Source organism: Prosopis cineraria, unplaced genomic scaffold (genome assembly GCF_029017545.1).
Source record: "Prosopis cineraria cultivar Desert tree isolate PC_DT_omini unplaced genomic scaffold, ASM2901754v1 PC7, whole genome shotgun sequence".
In the NCBI taxonomy this organism is placed as follows: domain Eukaryota; kingdom Viridiplantae; phylum Streptophyta; class Magnoliopsida; order Fabales; family Fabaceae; genus Prosopis; species Prosopis cineraria.
The window spans coordinates 33247569-33262360 of record NW_026555338.1 but is presented as its reverse complement, the minus strand read 5'-3'; the positions used below and the strand labels follow the sequence as shown (position 1 = coordinate 33262360).

General features: G+C 32.7%; 2 protein-coding genes across 3 annotated transcripts; both read left to right on the top strand.

The window, feature by feature from the left end:
* Positions 1-4589: 4589 nt before the first annotated feature.
* Positions 4590-8512, top strand: LOC129316062 (E3 SUMO-protein ligase MMS21). The gene is made up of 7 exons (XM_054960310.1): positions 4590-4743; positions 5193-5264; positions 5885-5995; positions 6098-6208; positions 6697-6836; positions 8030-8115; positions 8188-8512. The coding sequence occupies exons 1-7, from the start codon at positions 4654-4656 to the stop codon at positions 8319-8321; spliced, it is 744 nt and encodes a 247-aa protein (XP_054816285.1). The 5' UTR covers positions 4590-4653; the 3' UTR covers positions 8322-8512.
* Positions 8513-10377: 1865 nt separating this feature from the next.
* Positions 10378-14332, top strand: LOC129316377 (uncharacterized exonuclease domain-containing protein At3g15140). Of its 2 annotated transcripts, none has more exons than XM_054960772.1 (6): positions 10378-10691; positions 11625-11827; positions 12290-12370; positions 12990-13106; positions 13346-13469; positions 13866-14332. In XM_054960772.1, exons 1-6 carry the CDS (start codon positions 10458-10460, stop codon positions 14064-14066), a joined length of 960 nt encoding a protein of 319 aa, XP_054816747.1. In that variant the 5' UTR covers positions 10378-10457; the 3' UTR covers positions 14067-14332. The 2 variants fall into 2 exon arrangements, with proteins under 2 accessions (XP_054816747.1, XP_054816746.1); XM_054960771.1 differs by having other exon boundaries at positions 12951-13106.
* The last annotated feature ends 460 nt before the right edge of the window (positions 14333-14792 follow it).

Sequence of the window (14792 nt, the reverse complement as noted above, 5' to 3'; positions counted from 1 at the left end):
GCTTTTGATTAAGGGCTGATCTTCCAAATAATTAAAAGTCCACAGATGCATGAACTATGGCCCCATATGGAGAATTTATACAACCCCCCAACAATCAATATGGAGAATTTCTTCTTGTCATTCCAAAACCAGAAACGCAATAAAAAGAGGCTAACTAAAGATCAAGTGGCCATCCTAGAGAAAAGCTTTGCCTGCAGAAAGAAGCTGGAGCTAGAGCAGACGTTGCAGCTCTCAGAACAATTAGGTGTGCCTCCAAGACAAGTTGCAATATGGTACCAGAACAAATGAGCTCGCTGGAAGACGCAAAATCTCGAGGAGGACTATGGTACCTTGCAGTTTGTAATAGCCCTCCGCTCACCCCGCCTCCCCGAGGTCTTTTGCGGCGCTGGATACTCTCCCCCCAGGCCCCACAACAGGGCGACCCCACCCCTTTCGGTGAGCATCAGGAGACAAAGGCTTCCCCGCAGTAGTTTGCGGATTATTCCCCTTGCGGAGAGCCTCCCCAGGTTCGATCCTCCAACCTCTCCTACATAACAAAGTTGAAGCTGAACCTGATACCATTGAACCACGCAAACTACTGCGGGGAAGCCTTTGTCTCCTGATGCTCACCGAAAGGGGTGGGGTCGCCCTGTTGTGGGGCCTGGGGGGAGAGTGTCCAGCGCCGCAAAAGACCTCGAGGAGGCGGGGTGAGCGGAGGGCTGTTACACAGTTGAAGCTAGAGAATGTGATGGCAGAGAAGCAGCAGCTTGAGAGAGATGTGGAGAGGCTCAAGGTCGAGCTGAAGGAGACCAAGGAGATGTTACTTTTGATGAAGGGTGAAGGAGGAGCTCATAGATCTTTCACTGAATTTTCATATGATTGTTGTAACACACCAAAAATTTTTTTTAAATAATTTAATTCAACCATAGTTGGGTTACAGCCACCCAACACATTTTTATATCAATAATTTCAATATAAAATATTCTATAATTGGCTTCAACTCACACAATATAACATTCAAATAAATTTTTACCTCCGACATGCCATTAGGCTAAATCACATTTGTCCATCCTTATACTCCCAATAAGTAAAATAAACAATTTAGTCAATTTTCAACACAAGTCAGTTATTTGGCCTCATAATCATGCCATTTTAACCAATCCAAAGTAAACCAAATATTAAAATTACAGTCATCCAAAGTATACCAAAAATAGAAATAGTTTGAAAGGTATGATTACATTTATATATTCATATAATTGTCAATAAACAAAAAGCCCTAATATTGGCAATATAACACATTATAAATCATAAATCAAATACCCAAAAGAGACAGTAGATCTATGTCATTAAGCCTTTGGGACTCCTCCACGTGTCACTTGTGGCTCTTCTCTTGAAAATTGTTAACCACATAATGAGACTCAAAAGTCTCAGTAACCAAAGCCAATTTATGATAGTGTGTACAAACAGTTAAGTGTGTACTTACTAAGTGGAAACCAAAAATAATATAATTCCAACAAATATAAGAAATATTACAATACACACAAACAACCATCCTTATATCCCTCAATTAACCTTGAGCCGTAGCCCTCACTCGGTGCTAAATTACCCGACCAAAGGTAGATTAGCCCGAGCCCTTACAAGCCACCTATTGAGCTCCAATAGGGGCGTACCACGTGGCATATAAATACAACAACAATAGCAAGTCTCCCAACACCTCCCACAATAATCAAATAAATTCATAATAATATTGCACAATTATACAATACTACAAAATTTATAATTTTCTCAATAATCACTCAATTAACATGAAGTAACACTAATCACAAATTAAAAGCATGGTTACCTCGTGGCTTTTTCAATAAATTATTCCTTACAATTTCTCTCCGACCACAATCTTCACCAATAATACAATCTACAAATAACATATTATTTATAAATATTAGTTTTAATTTTTGAAACTAATAAAATAATTCTAATAATAGAATTAAAAATATAACATAATTCCTAATTTTAAATCTTAATACAAATCTAGAGTTAATACTATTAAATAAAATTTTTAACTCCTCTTTTAATTATCAATAAACATTAATAATCTAAAAATCAACTTCTAAATTAATTTCTATTATCAAAATTTTCTTTTTATTTTATAAATTCGCACCTAAAATATCCAAAAATTAAAAATTGAGTCTTTAGCTTAGAATCATAATCCTATAGCCATAATAATTCATTTCTCATCCCAAATAATCATCTAAACCTCAATAAATCAACATATATTTTCAGATCTAGTTTAGAATTTGATCCATAAGCCACAAATTCAAAGATCATCAACAAATTTATACTCTAGAACATTTATTATACTACTAACAACCTCATAAATTATATTTATTCAACATAAATTCATCCCTCTTTCAGATCCTAAATTTTCTACCACCACAAAATCAGAAATCAAAGAGGAAGGATAACTAAGAAATTTTTTTAGAACACTTACTTAGTTTTAAAAAGCTTAAAATCACACCCTAAATATCCTATTAAAAACATTTACCTTAAAAATTCAAATCTTATGCACCGGCGACTCACGCTCATAACGCTCTCTCTGATCGCACACGAAAGAGGAAGGAAATGAAGGAAAATGAGAAGAGAACGGTGGCTTTTAAAAACGAATCTGGGTCCCACAATTTTTTTTATTATTTTTCCCTTTCCTCTCTCTTCTTTCTTTTTTTATTATTTTATATGTGTGATCATTGCATGCGGCACCGAAAGCAATTTTATTCTTCTTCTTCTTCTTCCCTTTTTTTTATTCATATATTTTCTCTTTTTTTTATAATAATAATAATAATTTAATAATATTTTTTAATTAATTAATAATTTTTTTAAAAAATTTAATTTAAAATTATATTTTAAGTTAGATTTAATAATTATTTTTTAATAATTTATTTACCTCTAAATATTTTTTAAAATTTTTATTAATTTAAATTAATTATTAAAATTTAAATTGAAATGTTATACCTGTAAAGTGTTGTGCAGATTGAAGAGCTATATGCTTGTTTCATGGGTCTAAGTGAGCTCGTCTGATATTAAAGTTCCTTAGAATGCATCACCCGATGCTTATCTCATGCATTTATTAGAATCTCTTTCTCAATTCTCATGGTACTTTTTAGAAGGATCAAACCTTTGTTGACATAGAAATAGCATCAATCTGTTAATTTTTGTGATGGGGTCTCAAAACTTGCTTCAATTTTTTTATTTTTTTTATAAGGTTGATACGCAAGCCTGGGAAACAAAATGACATCCTGGCTACTCAAAGCAGTCCTAATTGCCCTTGATCTTTGCAAACACTAAAATTTGCGAGAATCAATATGATGGCTTATGGATGAGTAATCTCATTTAAGTCGTGTTTGTGTACGCCCACGCGCACAAACACAAATACAAAATTAAAAAGTTAAAATATATAAAATTCTTTAAAACTTTAAAACAAATAATTGCATATGGCCTCCTTACATTTAAAAATTTAAAATTAACCTCCTACTATTAATTATATTATTTTTTTATAAGGGTTAAAATGTCATTTAATTAAAAAATATTATTAAACAAAATATTATATTGTAGAAATATGACTAATCAATTTCTTATATTTTTTGAATAATTAAGGCACTGATAGTAAAAAATTATTATTATCACTGTATAAAATTTTAAATATTTACTGTTGTATTAGTTTTATCCAGTTTTTTTTTTTTTGTTATCAATGATGTATTACATTAATCAAACCTAAGAATGTAAATAAAAATTTATCCTTTAAAATAATAAAATTATGCACTATTGATAACGAATAAATTGATAAAGCTCATACAAATATAAATATTTAAAATTTTATATAGTAATAATAATATTTTTCAAGCCACCTATGCCTTAACTATCCAAAACAAAAGAAGTTGATTGTAAATAATTTTATAATATAATAATTTTATTTAATAATTTTTTATAATTAAATGACATTTCAATCCTTATAAAAAATATAATTTAAAAAAGAAATTTTGAAAAAAATTAAAAATTAAAGGAGTTAATTTTAGAATTTTAAATGTGAGAGGTTATATAGAATTGTGGTAAAGTTTATAAGAGTTTTACATATTTGAGCTGAGTTAAAATGCAGTAATTGAAAAACGGTTGCAAAAATCAAAAGAGCCAAATTAAATGCTAGGCACTGTATATATAGATAAATTCATAAATAATATATTATATATTTTAAAATGTTTTGAACCACATATAAATACCATAATAGTAATGCATGCAACAAAACAGGAATAAATAATAAAATAATCAGTGTCATGAAACGATGAAGTTTGGGGGCACAGTTTAATACTTTTGGTATATTTGGTAAAGAAATGAATTAACATAAATAAAAATAAAAATAAAATAATAAAAAAATATGTAATCACATTCATAAAAATAATAATAATTAAATTTATAAAATTAAGAATCAGATATAAAGTGTTATAATTTTTATATTTATAATATATATTAATAAGTTTTATTACGAAAGAAAAGTTATTAGCTCATTTGTTTTTTTTTTTTTTTAATTCCATTGCTTAATAACCAACCGGACCTCATTGAAGCCCTCGCGCTCCCTCCAAAAATCCATTCCATTCAAAGCAGGCAAGGGTTGGTGATCGGAGAGCCATGGCGTCGACTTCACATTCCGGTGGCGCCAGTGGAAGAATCAAAACTGCTGCTTCGACTTTCTACTCAGATAATCTGCCTCTCATTACTGTAACTTCCCCCTCTCGCTCAACCTTTGTTTAATGCTCTTTTCCCTTGATCTCGGAAGTGCTTCTTTAATCCTGAGAAGCTGATTTTCCTTTGCCTTTTCCCATTCTCAAAGTGCAAAATACAGCGTTTCTTGATCTTGTATTTTACGGAATGTGGAATTAATATTTCGGTTGAGTTGTTTCTTTCTTGCCAAGAGCTCAACTTTTCTTTTTGAAAGCACATGATTTAGCTCGTCTCTGTTGTAAAAAACTCAATTTACTATGGGAGCGACACTTGCTTGTCCGAAAATTCCTAAATGGGGGAAAAGTTTGCCCCCTCGGAAGCTGAGAACAGTGAGCTAAGATTGCTTTCGTGAAGGAAGATTATTCATTACGAAGTTCCGTTTTATTTTTTTTTTTCAGTAAATTTTTTGGTTTTATGTTCCGTTGTATCATGTGTCATTGTTTCAGGATACCCGAAAGGTAATGGGTTTAATGAAGGAAATTGCAGTTGATTTGGAGAAAGATAAGCAGTCTGATATGGTACTCTGAATTTCAGTTCTTTGTATTTAATCTCAATGTTCCCCCCTGTTTTCTTGTTTGATAATGATGCAAGGAGCATGATAATTTCAGTTAAGCTGGATGTTTTCTAGCAGGACCCAGAATCCTCTAGATGAAAGTTTTGGAATTCATCGGGACATAAGAAAATTATCTGGAATAATATTCATAATTGAAAAACTTTTTCTCCTCTTGCTCTTTCATATTGAAATCTGAAATTAATCCATCCATCACTGAACTAATTTATATTGCTAGATGATTGTAGCGTGGACAATGAGTAAAAACTAGAGATTTAAGATCTTCTGGGACTGTTTCTTTCTATTCCTTCAAATGTTCAATGATTTATGATTTTCTGCCATTGATTCGGTTTTCGATTGGAGGTGCGGAGGACATACTCTGTAAAATTGTCTCTATGTATCTATTTGTTTGTTTTTTCACAGTCTTCTGATTTGAATCTATTTGGATCTTATAAATGATTACGTGGAGAGCATCTAATAATTTTCTAATGATAAAGAATCTTTGTGTTACTGAATTGATATTCAAAGATGATGGACGATTAAGCATTTCTTCCTTATTAATTATATGATAATTATAAAATGTTTTAGGTGAAGGAGCTTGAAGATGCAGTTGTGGAGTTATTGGACATATCGGAAGACTTTGCACATTTTTCATCTGCTGTTCAGTCTGTTGCAGACAGATACCAGCCAGGAGAAGAGGTTTTGGGTCTGCACTTTAAGATATTTTGTTTGTCTGATGATGTCTTGTCTTCTAACCCCTCATTTTCTCCAAAACCTTGTTTATTGATCTTCAATATGCAGTTGACTGATTTTAGGAAGTTGTTTGAGGAGGATGCTTCAAAGTTAAAGGCCAATTCATCTTCAGATCCAAAAAAGCATCCCTTAATCCGCCAATTTAAGGAAGCTGTGTGGGTATGTTACTCAACAGTCTTAAATGTGACAGTTCATATATTTCTGGGGTTAATGGACTTTCCTGTTTGAAGTTTTTGCCATAAAATGAGTTATAGAAATTGAGTTGAAAAGTTGGAAAACCCACCACTTATCTAAAAGATTTTCTTTATCCGTACAAAAGATTTTTATTGCCTCTCTATGGTGATAGTCAAATGCTGTCTCTGATAAGAATATTTTTTTTTTGTAATGACATAGATTGTCATTGTTGTCGTACTGGTTGAGTGCCTCTGTCAATAGAAGAACTTTTCAACTTTATGTTATGAATTTAATTTGCTGCAGATGTTTCTGCGTTAACTTTTATATGATTGTCTTGTTTATAAGAAAAGTTGTTGGTGGCACATATGCAATAATATCATGCTATTGGTGCTCGCACTTTTATTCTATTGGGTTGTTATTAAGTTGAATTCCTGCAGCTATCTAATGTATATACCTTTTGTGTTCTGTATTAGAATGTTCATCATGAGGGACAGCTAATGCCCGGTGAAGAGCAAGAAGACATTGTAATGACCAGTACACAGCCCAATATTTTGAATATGAAATGTCCATTGACCGGGAAGCATGTGACTGAGCTTGTGGAACCTGTTCGCAGGTACAATATGATCAAATTCAAAACATGTTTTTCCCTTAATAATTAAGTAGTATATAATGCATGTATGTGTGCGTCTCTTCACTTTCTTGGCCTAATGGGTGGATGGATAGATGAGCTTTAACTTGCATATGGTGGGAGCAAACTGACTGCTTCATGACAACCGGACAAGTATAATGTTAGTCATGCCGGGTCTGTTATTGTGTGCTTCTGAGAACATTTACTTCTCAGAAAAAATGCTTGTTGGCACAGTTAAGAAGGGCATCACGTGGGTAGACAATGGGGTGTTATTAGAATCTTCCCTGCCGGTACATAATATGCTGATCATCTATAATATATTCTGAGGATCCTCCATATTCCCTATCCGTTTTCCCACCATGCTCCTACATTCCCTCAAATCCCACATCTCTGGATTGGTAAAAGTCAAATCCCTTGCATATTGAAAGTCTATAAGAATTCCTGGATACTTATAAACCTAAATGTGGAAAATATGAATCTGATGTTCAGGAGAAGTCTTGTATTTGATGGCATGGGTTTAGTGGTGATGATGCTCCGTAATATTGCCTGAGCAGCTTCACTCTAAATGTGCATCAAGTGAGAACCTTGATAACCAATGAGACAAAATGCTGTGCCATCGCAGTTAAAGATGCTGCAAGTCTACAACAGGCAAATGTAAAGTGATTCTGAAAATAATTTATTTTGTTTTGGCTGAAAATCTAATAACTAGAACAAATTTTATCAAATAAATATGAAATTTTATTATAAATATGATATCTATGAAGATTCTTGATGACATTAAAGTGCTTCCTGTATCATATAAAGGGACCTGTTGTTGGTTTTGGCATGAACAGTTACAAGGAGTCGTGATGCATGTAAACTTCAAATTCAATTGATGTCGTGGTTCTTAAGTTGTATCTGTTGGGTACATGCCTCTTAGATGAATTCGTGGTGAGGGATAGGGTTATATCACCATGTTTCCTGCTTCTCCTTGATAGTAACATTGCATGTGAAATGAGGTTTGTAAAGCACTAGTAATGTGGAGTAAATGAGTGGCGAAGTTAATAGTGATTTTTGAACTATGAACTACCAAACATTTTGTCCTGAAAAGCTTAGGCGTGGATCGAGACATTCATATACATTGTATATGCCGCTTACGATTTTCTCTTTGTTCCTGCTCCATCTATGTTTCAACACAGTATGGAGTGTAGGCATGTATATGAGAAGAAGACAATAATGCAATTTATGCGGTCAAAGCACTCGCGTATTCAATGCCCAGTAACAGGTAGATCATTGAATTCTTGTAGTCTCCATGTTCCTATGCCACCCTGCAGTAACAAAGTTTGTTCTTTGTCAGGTTGCCCAAAGTTCTTGAAGGCGGATAAGGTGGTCTGCGATCCTTTGTTACTGGTTGAGATTGATGAAGTGCGCAAAATGGACAAAGGAACTGATTTAGTCGAAGATTTTACTATGCTTGATGAAGATGAATGACAGATGAAACTAACTGCAGATAGGATTTTTATTGTAAATTTTGATAATGCTCAACCTCCAGCTCCACCATGATTTGCATCTATCACTTTTGCTGTCTATATATCTCTGTTTTGCACACATTTGTTTGGGAATTTTTACTGTGATAGCCTCCACATTCTAGACTGTTACTTGTAGTGGTTGCAACTTGCAAATCTGCAACATGCTCAGGCCAATCATCAGTGACAGTTCCTTAGAGCATATACTAGAAGATTATCAGGATGGTAAATAAGGTCATCCATAAAATAACATAGGAAATTCAACTATTTCACTGTCTGTTTTGACTTTGTTGAGAGTTGTGCGACTATTTTTTGATAAGTGAGAATCTCATCTAGGGCCTTTATGGAAGAAAAAACTACACTTAGGGTTTGATGTACTTTGAAATTATTTTGCAAGCTCAAAGGTTTTTGGCAAATATGTTTTAGAGAGAAAGGACACAATTGCCCTTAGCGAGAAAAGGTAACAAGTATGAATTTAGATTTTTACAACTATAAGATTGAGAATCCACAACTTTATGTTTATATATTAATAAATAATTATTCATTGAAAGTGAAATTGTTATTTAGGGTTAACTTGTTTGTTTTAGTCAATTTAATAAATTTATAATTTAGAGTTTGAATATTTACAAATATAAGTTTATTTATTTAGAAGTCAAAGTCTAAAATTTATAACTTCATATATTTAAAAAGGTTTATCGTGATAGTAAGTTTAGATTTTTATAATTATATATTTACAAATTCACAATTTTAATTTCACATATTAATAAATAATTGTTTGCTGTAGTGAAATTTTTATTTAGGGTTGGCCAGTTTGTCTTAACAAATTTATAACTTAAAGATTGATTATTCACAAGTATAAGTTTTTTTTACTTATAAAGCAAAATATATAATTTATGACTTCATATATTCAAAATTAAAATTTATTATGACAACAAGTTCATATTTTACAATTAGGTGTTCACAAATTCTTAATTTTAGATTTATATATTAATAAGTGATTATTTATTGATAGTGAACCTAGAGTTGTTTTTTTTTTTCCACTAAGAAAAATTGTATCTTTTTTACTTAAAACATAGCCATTAGGCCTACAAAATAATTTCAAAACGTATTGTACCTTAAGTGTAATTTTTTTCTCCCTTGAGAGTCCTAGATGAGATTCTCCCTTTTAATAATCCATGTATCACAACAAAAGCACATCTAGTGATGTATATTTACGTGGCATTTAAAATGAATCATATTATTCATAATTCATGAGCAATAATTCTTGCTATACTTTTATACTGATTTTATAGTAAATCACATTATTTATCTGGTATGAGCAAAATGATTCATTATTTGAATTTTGTATGAAGGATAGAAAATGTATCCTATATTTATATTAAAATTTGTAATATACTATTCATAAGTCATGATTATGGAAACTCATTTTCACACTCCATGTACAATAAATATAGTTTGTAATACAGATACCTTTTATAATATGCGCATATTTTAAGCACTTTCAAATCTCAATAACTTTAGTAATGTTACACAAATTGGAATCATCATCAATGGCTTAAGTGCTAAAAATTTTATTTATTAAATAGAACTCTATTTTTTTGTTATTATGCTTGCCAATAATATATTTTTAAATCACATAAATGATTTTTTAGGTTTTTCTTTACTTCTTTTTCATAATAAATCTTGGCAAAGTTATTAAATGTTGGGTATTTTATTTTTAATGTCTGTGTATTCAATATGAATAAAGGTGTAAATTCATTGAATTTTTGGATAGAATTGATATTATTTAAGATTTTTCTTAATTTTAATGATATTAAGTTATTGATAACTAGATTGATCATTGAATCATGATATTAATTCAAAAGTTAATGGCAAAATGGTTATCAAAGTGTGACCAAATCAATCATAAATAAAATATTTTATTAAATTAATTAAAATACTGGCTTAATATCCTGGATTTCCATAATATGGATGAAACATGGTGGGGGTTATATGCCAAACGGTTAAAGGCTAACGGCAGATACGTGCTTGTTATGCCATACATACGGTTGCATGCATAGCCTCGTCCTCCATAAGTCAAACACAAGTATTGATTTCAACAATGGCTATTTATAGACCTCCTTTAAGCAAGGTTTTCTCGCGCGGTTTAGTTTCTTGGTCGCCTCTCAGTCTCATCCCCAACAACCTCTCCCTTCACAGTGCTTTAGCCCCTCCGTTGCGTTCATTCACTCTCGTTGCCTCTCTTTCTACTACTTCCCACGATGCATCTTCACACAAGACTGATTTTCGCTGGAAACCGTTATGCTTGTACCACACGCAGGGCAAGTGCACCAAGGTACAAACTTCTTTCTTAGCCCGTCCTTTTCAACTCCATTCTCGTCCTCCGGCTTAGGCTGTATATGCTATCTTTGTTGAACCTCAATTCTAAAGTTCTTGCTGATAGATTTTTCTGAAAAGTTTCCTTCTTTTCCTTTCCATGTGCTCTTTTGTTTTGGTTTTTGGAGAGTTAGATTACGGTATGCTCATGTCATGTGGCGTACTTGTAAAACTTTGCATGCCACGTGTTCGATAAATTGTCTTCAAAGTTCATGATCGACTGGACTCTGTTATGTAATCGTCACCTTGTTACATTTATGAAAACAAGGGCAGGGACCACCGGGCTCTTTGCCTGAATGTCTGATGTGCTTGTCTTGGTGAGATGGTTTCTTTAGAAATGACTGGTCTTCTCAAGTTCTTATGATTTGTTCAATTTCTCTGTTGCGAGAACTTTTTTTTTAATTATTTTTATTTTTTGGGCGATAACTTAAACGGTTTAAATTCTGTGATTCCGAAGTCTACACTTGCCCCTAGAGAGGGAACCGAGTGCCATTATATGGACATGTCATTTTCGCGGGTTTGGTATATTATCTTGATTTTACATCACCATAGCCAATAATCAATATCATCTTCCGACCTTCAAATGATAGTATTGTGGGATTGTTATTTTTGTTAATTTGTTCAGTTGCTGTGTTTCCTCAAATCTATTTTGTAATACTGGTCTGGCACCATGATAGAAGATTGCCTGATTCAGTGCCCTCAGTTCCTAATGTTTATTAAGTAAATGAGCAGTTTGTAAAAGATAACTGCTGAATTGAATCGATAGGATTATAGGAATATAACTGGTTCCTGGAATATAGTACCTGCCACATGGGAACTGAAAGCTCAATCTTTGCTGAAAGTTTAGATTTTTCTTTAACTTCGACAATGTTTTTTCAATCCAAATTTACAGATGGATGATCCCATTCACTTGGAGAAGTTCAATCACAATTGTTCACGGGAGCTTCAATTGAATATTGCTGATTTGCGCAAAATATGCTCTCAGAATTTTGACTTTTTCCTGGTGCTTGATTTAGAGGGTAGAGTCGAGATTCTTGAGTTTCCAGTTCTAATGATTAGCGCAAAAACATTGGAAGTTGAAGACATTTTCCACAGGTTATAATCATCCACTTTATGACATGTCCAGCAGTGTAGAGTTCTGTGACTGGTAGAGTTATTCTGTTTATGTTTAATTTTAAATTGCTATTTATTTTGTGTCTTCAATAGACCTAACAAAATGTTCAACAGCAGAGGAAGAGCTTGTGTTTGTGGACATACATTTCTTAGGAGAGTAGTAGTTATGGTGAAGTGTGACTTCCAATCTAAGAGCATGTCATATTGATATTATCAATTACTTTAGAAATATTCTGGCCATTAAATGAAATCGTGGGCTCGAGTTTTGACCATTTAAATAGAACACGGGTTCATTTGTCTAGCAACATACAAGAGATTAATATAAATCCATGTTGTTTCTTGGGGTAACTTGTTTTAACTTGCATAAACATATGTGGGGAGAACCTTAATTTCTTTCAGATTCACTCAACTTATAATCGTTCTTTTCCATTGCTCCTTTTCCAGGTTTGTAAGGCCCTCAAAAATGAGCGAGAAAAGAATAAATGAGTACATTGAGGGAAAGTATGGCAAATTTGGAGTCGATAGGTATGCAGTTTATTTTGCTTTAATCTGTCTTTGTTCATTCTTGCATTGCATAAATTCTTCTCTTTTTCCTTTTTATTTTTGCTGCCAAGGCATGGTCCATCAAGTCGGTAGAACTTGCAAACTCCCAATCTCTTTCCACGTGTAATTAGGTTGATGGGGGTTTGTGGCCAAAACTTTTACAGTCTAGTGTTTGCTGTGACTTGGTATCTCCTGCGAGCAAAAGATTTGCCCTGTAAGATTACTTGGGTTTACGGTATTTCGGCAATAATGATGCTCCAATGGAATTTATACTATTATAGCAGTTATCAAGGGATCATCTTAAGCAGTTTTGCTTTGCTATCTCTGCAGGCATTAGTATTACTGCATTAGTTTTCTTAGTTATCAGTTAGTGCCACCTTTCATCTGCCTGGAAGTAACTTTGTTTTGAAAGTTTCTCTTCAATCTATTGCAACAATACAGGATAGAGTTCAGTTTTTAAGTATTTAGATGTCATGAAGTTTATTATGAAGCATTTTGGTTCTGATTCATTCAAGATACTCTTTCTTTTTCAAATTTGACCGTAGATTTTTTTTTTTTTTAGGTTTTCAAGTATTTCTACTGGCAACAATTTTATTTTCAGGGTTTGGCATGACACAGCCATACCATTTAAGGAAGTTATTCAACAATTTGAGGCTTGGCTGGAACAGCATCAATTGTTTATGGGTGGAAAACTCAATCGAGCAGCATTTGTAACTTGGTATGTTTCGTCAGTATTTGGTTCATCCTCTTCGTTCTTAGTAGTCACGTTTTATCATTTCCCATCCCATATGTTTCTGAGTAGTCAGTGTCTAGATTCAAGTCTTTGGTGAATGCGTGTAGTGGTTTCAAATTTCATCCACATTGATTGATTTGAAGAACTCCGTTATACTTCCTACCGTAATTATATTTTTCCCCCCTCTCTCACATAGAACACATGCCACTCTTTTGCTTTTGCAGTGGAAATTGGGATTTGAAAACAAAGGTCCCTCAGCAATGTGAAGTGTCAAAGATAAAGCCTCCTCCTTACTTTAGGGAGTGGATTAATATCAAAGATGTCTATCTGAACTTTTATCATAGAAGGGTGAGTTTCGACATTTGAAGAAGCACAGATTTTATACAAGAAAACTACCTGAAATAGAGATCACGGATGCTACAAAACATGAAACATAACAAGCTGCGAAGCAAAAATTGAGTATAAATCAGTAGTTAAATCAGGCTAGAAAATAAAATAAAATCCCAAAACTAATTCCTGAAACTAGGTAGACCATGTACCAGATTTGTTAACAAGGTAGATTGACCCTTGATCCAACTGTTTTATTTTTAATAAGAAATTAATCCTACGTGTTTTCTCGTGCGTTGTATGGAATTCTAGGTAAGCTGCACTGTTTATGGTTTATAAATAGTGCAGCTTGCTATTATTTTTATATGATATATTGACTATTGATGCATTTTACATTTCCTTGTTCATGGATAACAGGCCACAGGAATGGTTACAATGATGAGGGAGCTACAAATACCGTTGAGGGGAAGTCATCATCTTGGCATTGATGACACGAAGAACATAACAAGAGTTCTGCAGCGCTTGCTTGTAGATGGTGCACTCATGCAGATTACAGCAAGGAGGAACCCTAATTCTCCTGGAGATGTCAACTTTTTGTTCGAGAACCGAATCAGATAGTGTCGGCTTCACCTTTGGAATTTGTTAGGTTTCTTTTTAAAACTACACATAAGAACCCAACAGATTTAATGGTTTATTTCATTTAAAATCTTGTTTTGATCTCAGAGAATAACTAATTATTGCATTTATAGGTTTGTACGGTAGAATTACATGGATGATTGTGAACATCTGCATGGCCGTTTAAGTTTCCAAAAGGACGTCATCAATTTGCCAAAACACAATCTTTATTCTCTAATTTATATTCACGTTTTCATTTTGTTTGTTCATTTTACAGTTACATGCTAAAAATTCGATTATTAGCTTTTGTTTTCCTCTGCTTTCTTTTTGTTGCCTTAAAAAATTGATGCAAAACAAGTGTGCTGATGGTAAAAGTAATATAATAGCGTGTCAAAGTCATTTCTACGAAGAATCGATTAAAACAGTGATTAGATATTAGAGTTTTTAACTTTTGTTTTGATAAATTGAAAGAATTTTAATTAAGAAAGTGATAGCAGATTTCTTTACTGGGCAATATCAATATCCAAAGAACGACCTAAAGTTTCTAATCCTTTATTTGCTTTTTAAATCTTATCCACACTGAATTAACTTTGCTTAAACTCAATTAACTTATTAGAGTTTTAGTAGCTATATATGAATATCTTTTGATCCATTTATAACCTACTTCAATTAATTATGTAATATTTCTCCTGTAAAAAAATAATGTAATATTTAATGCAAATTTTATTT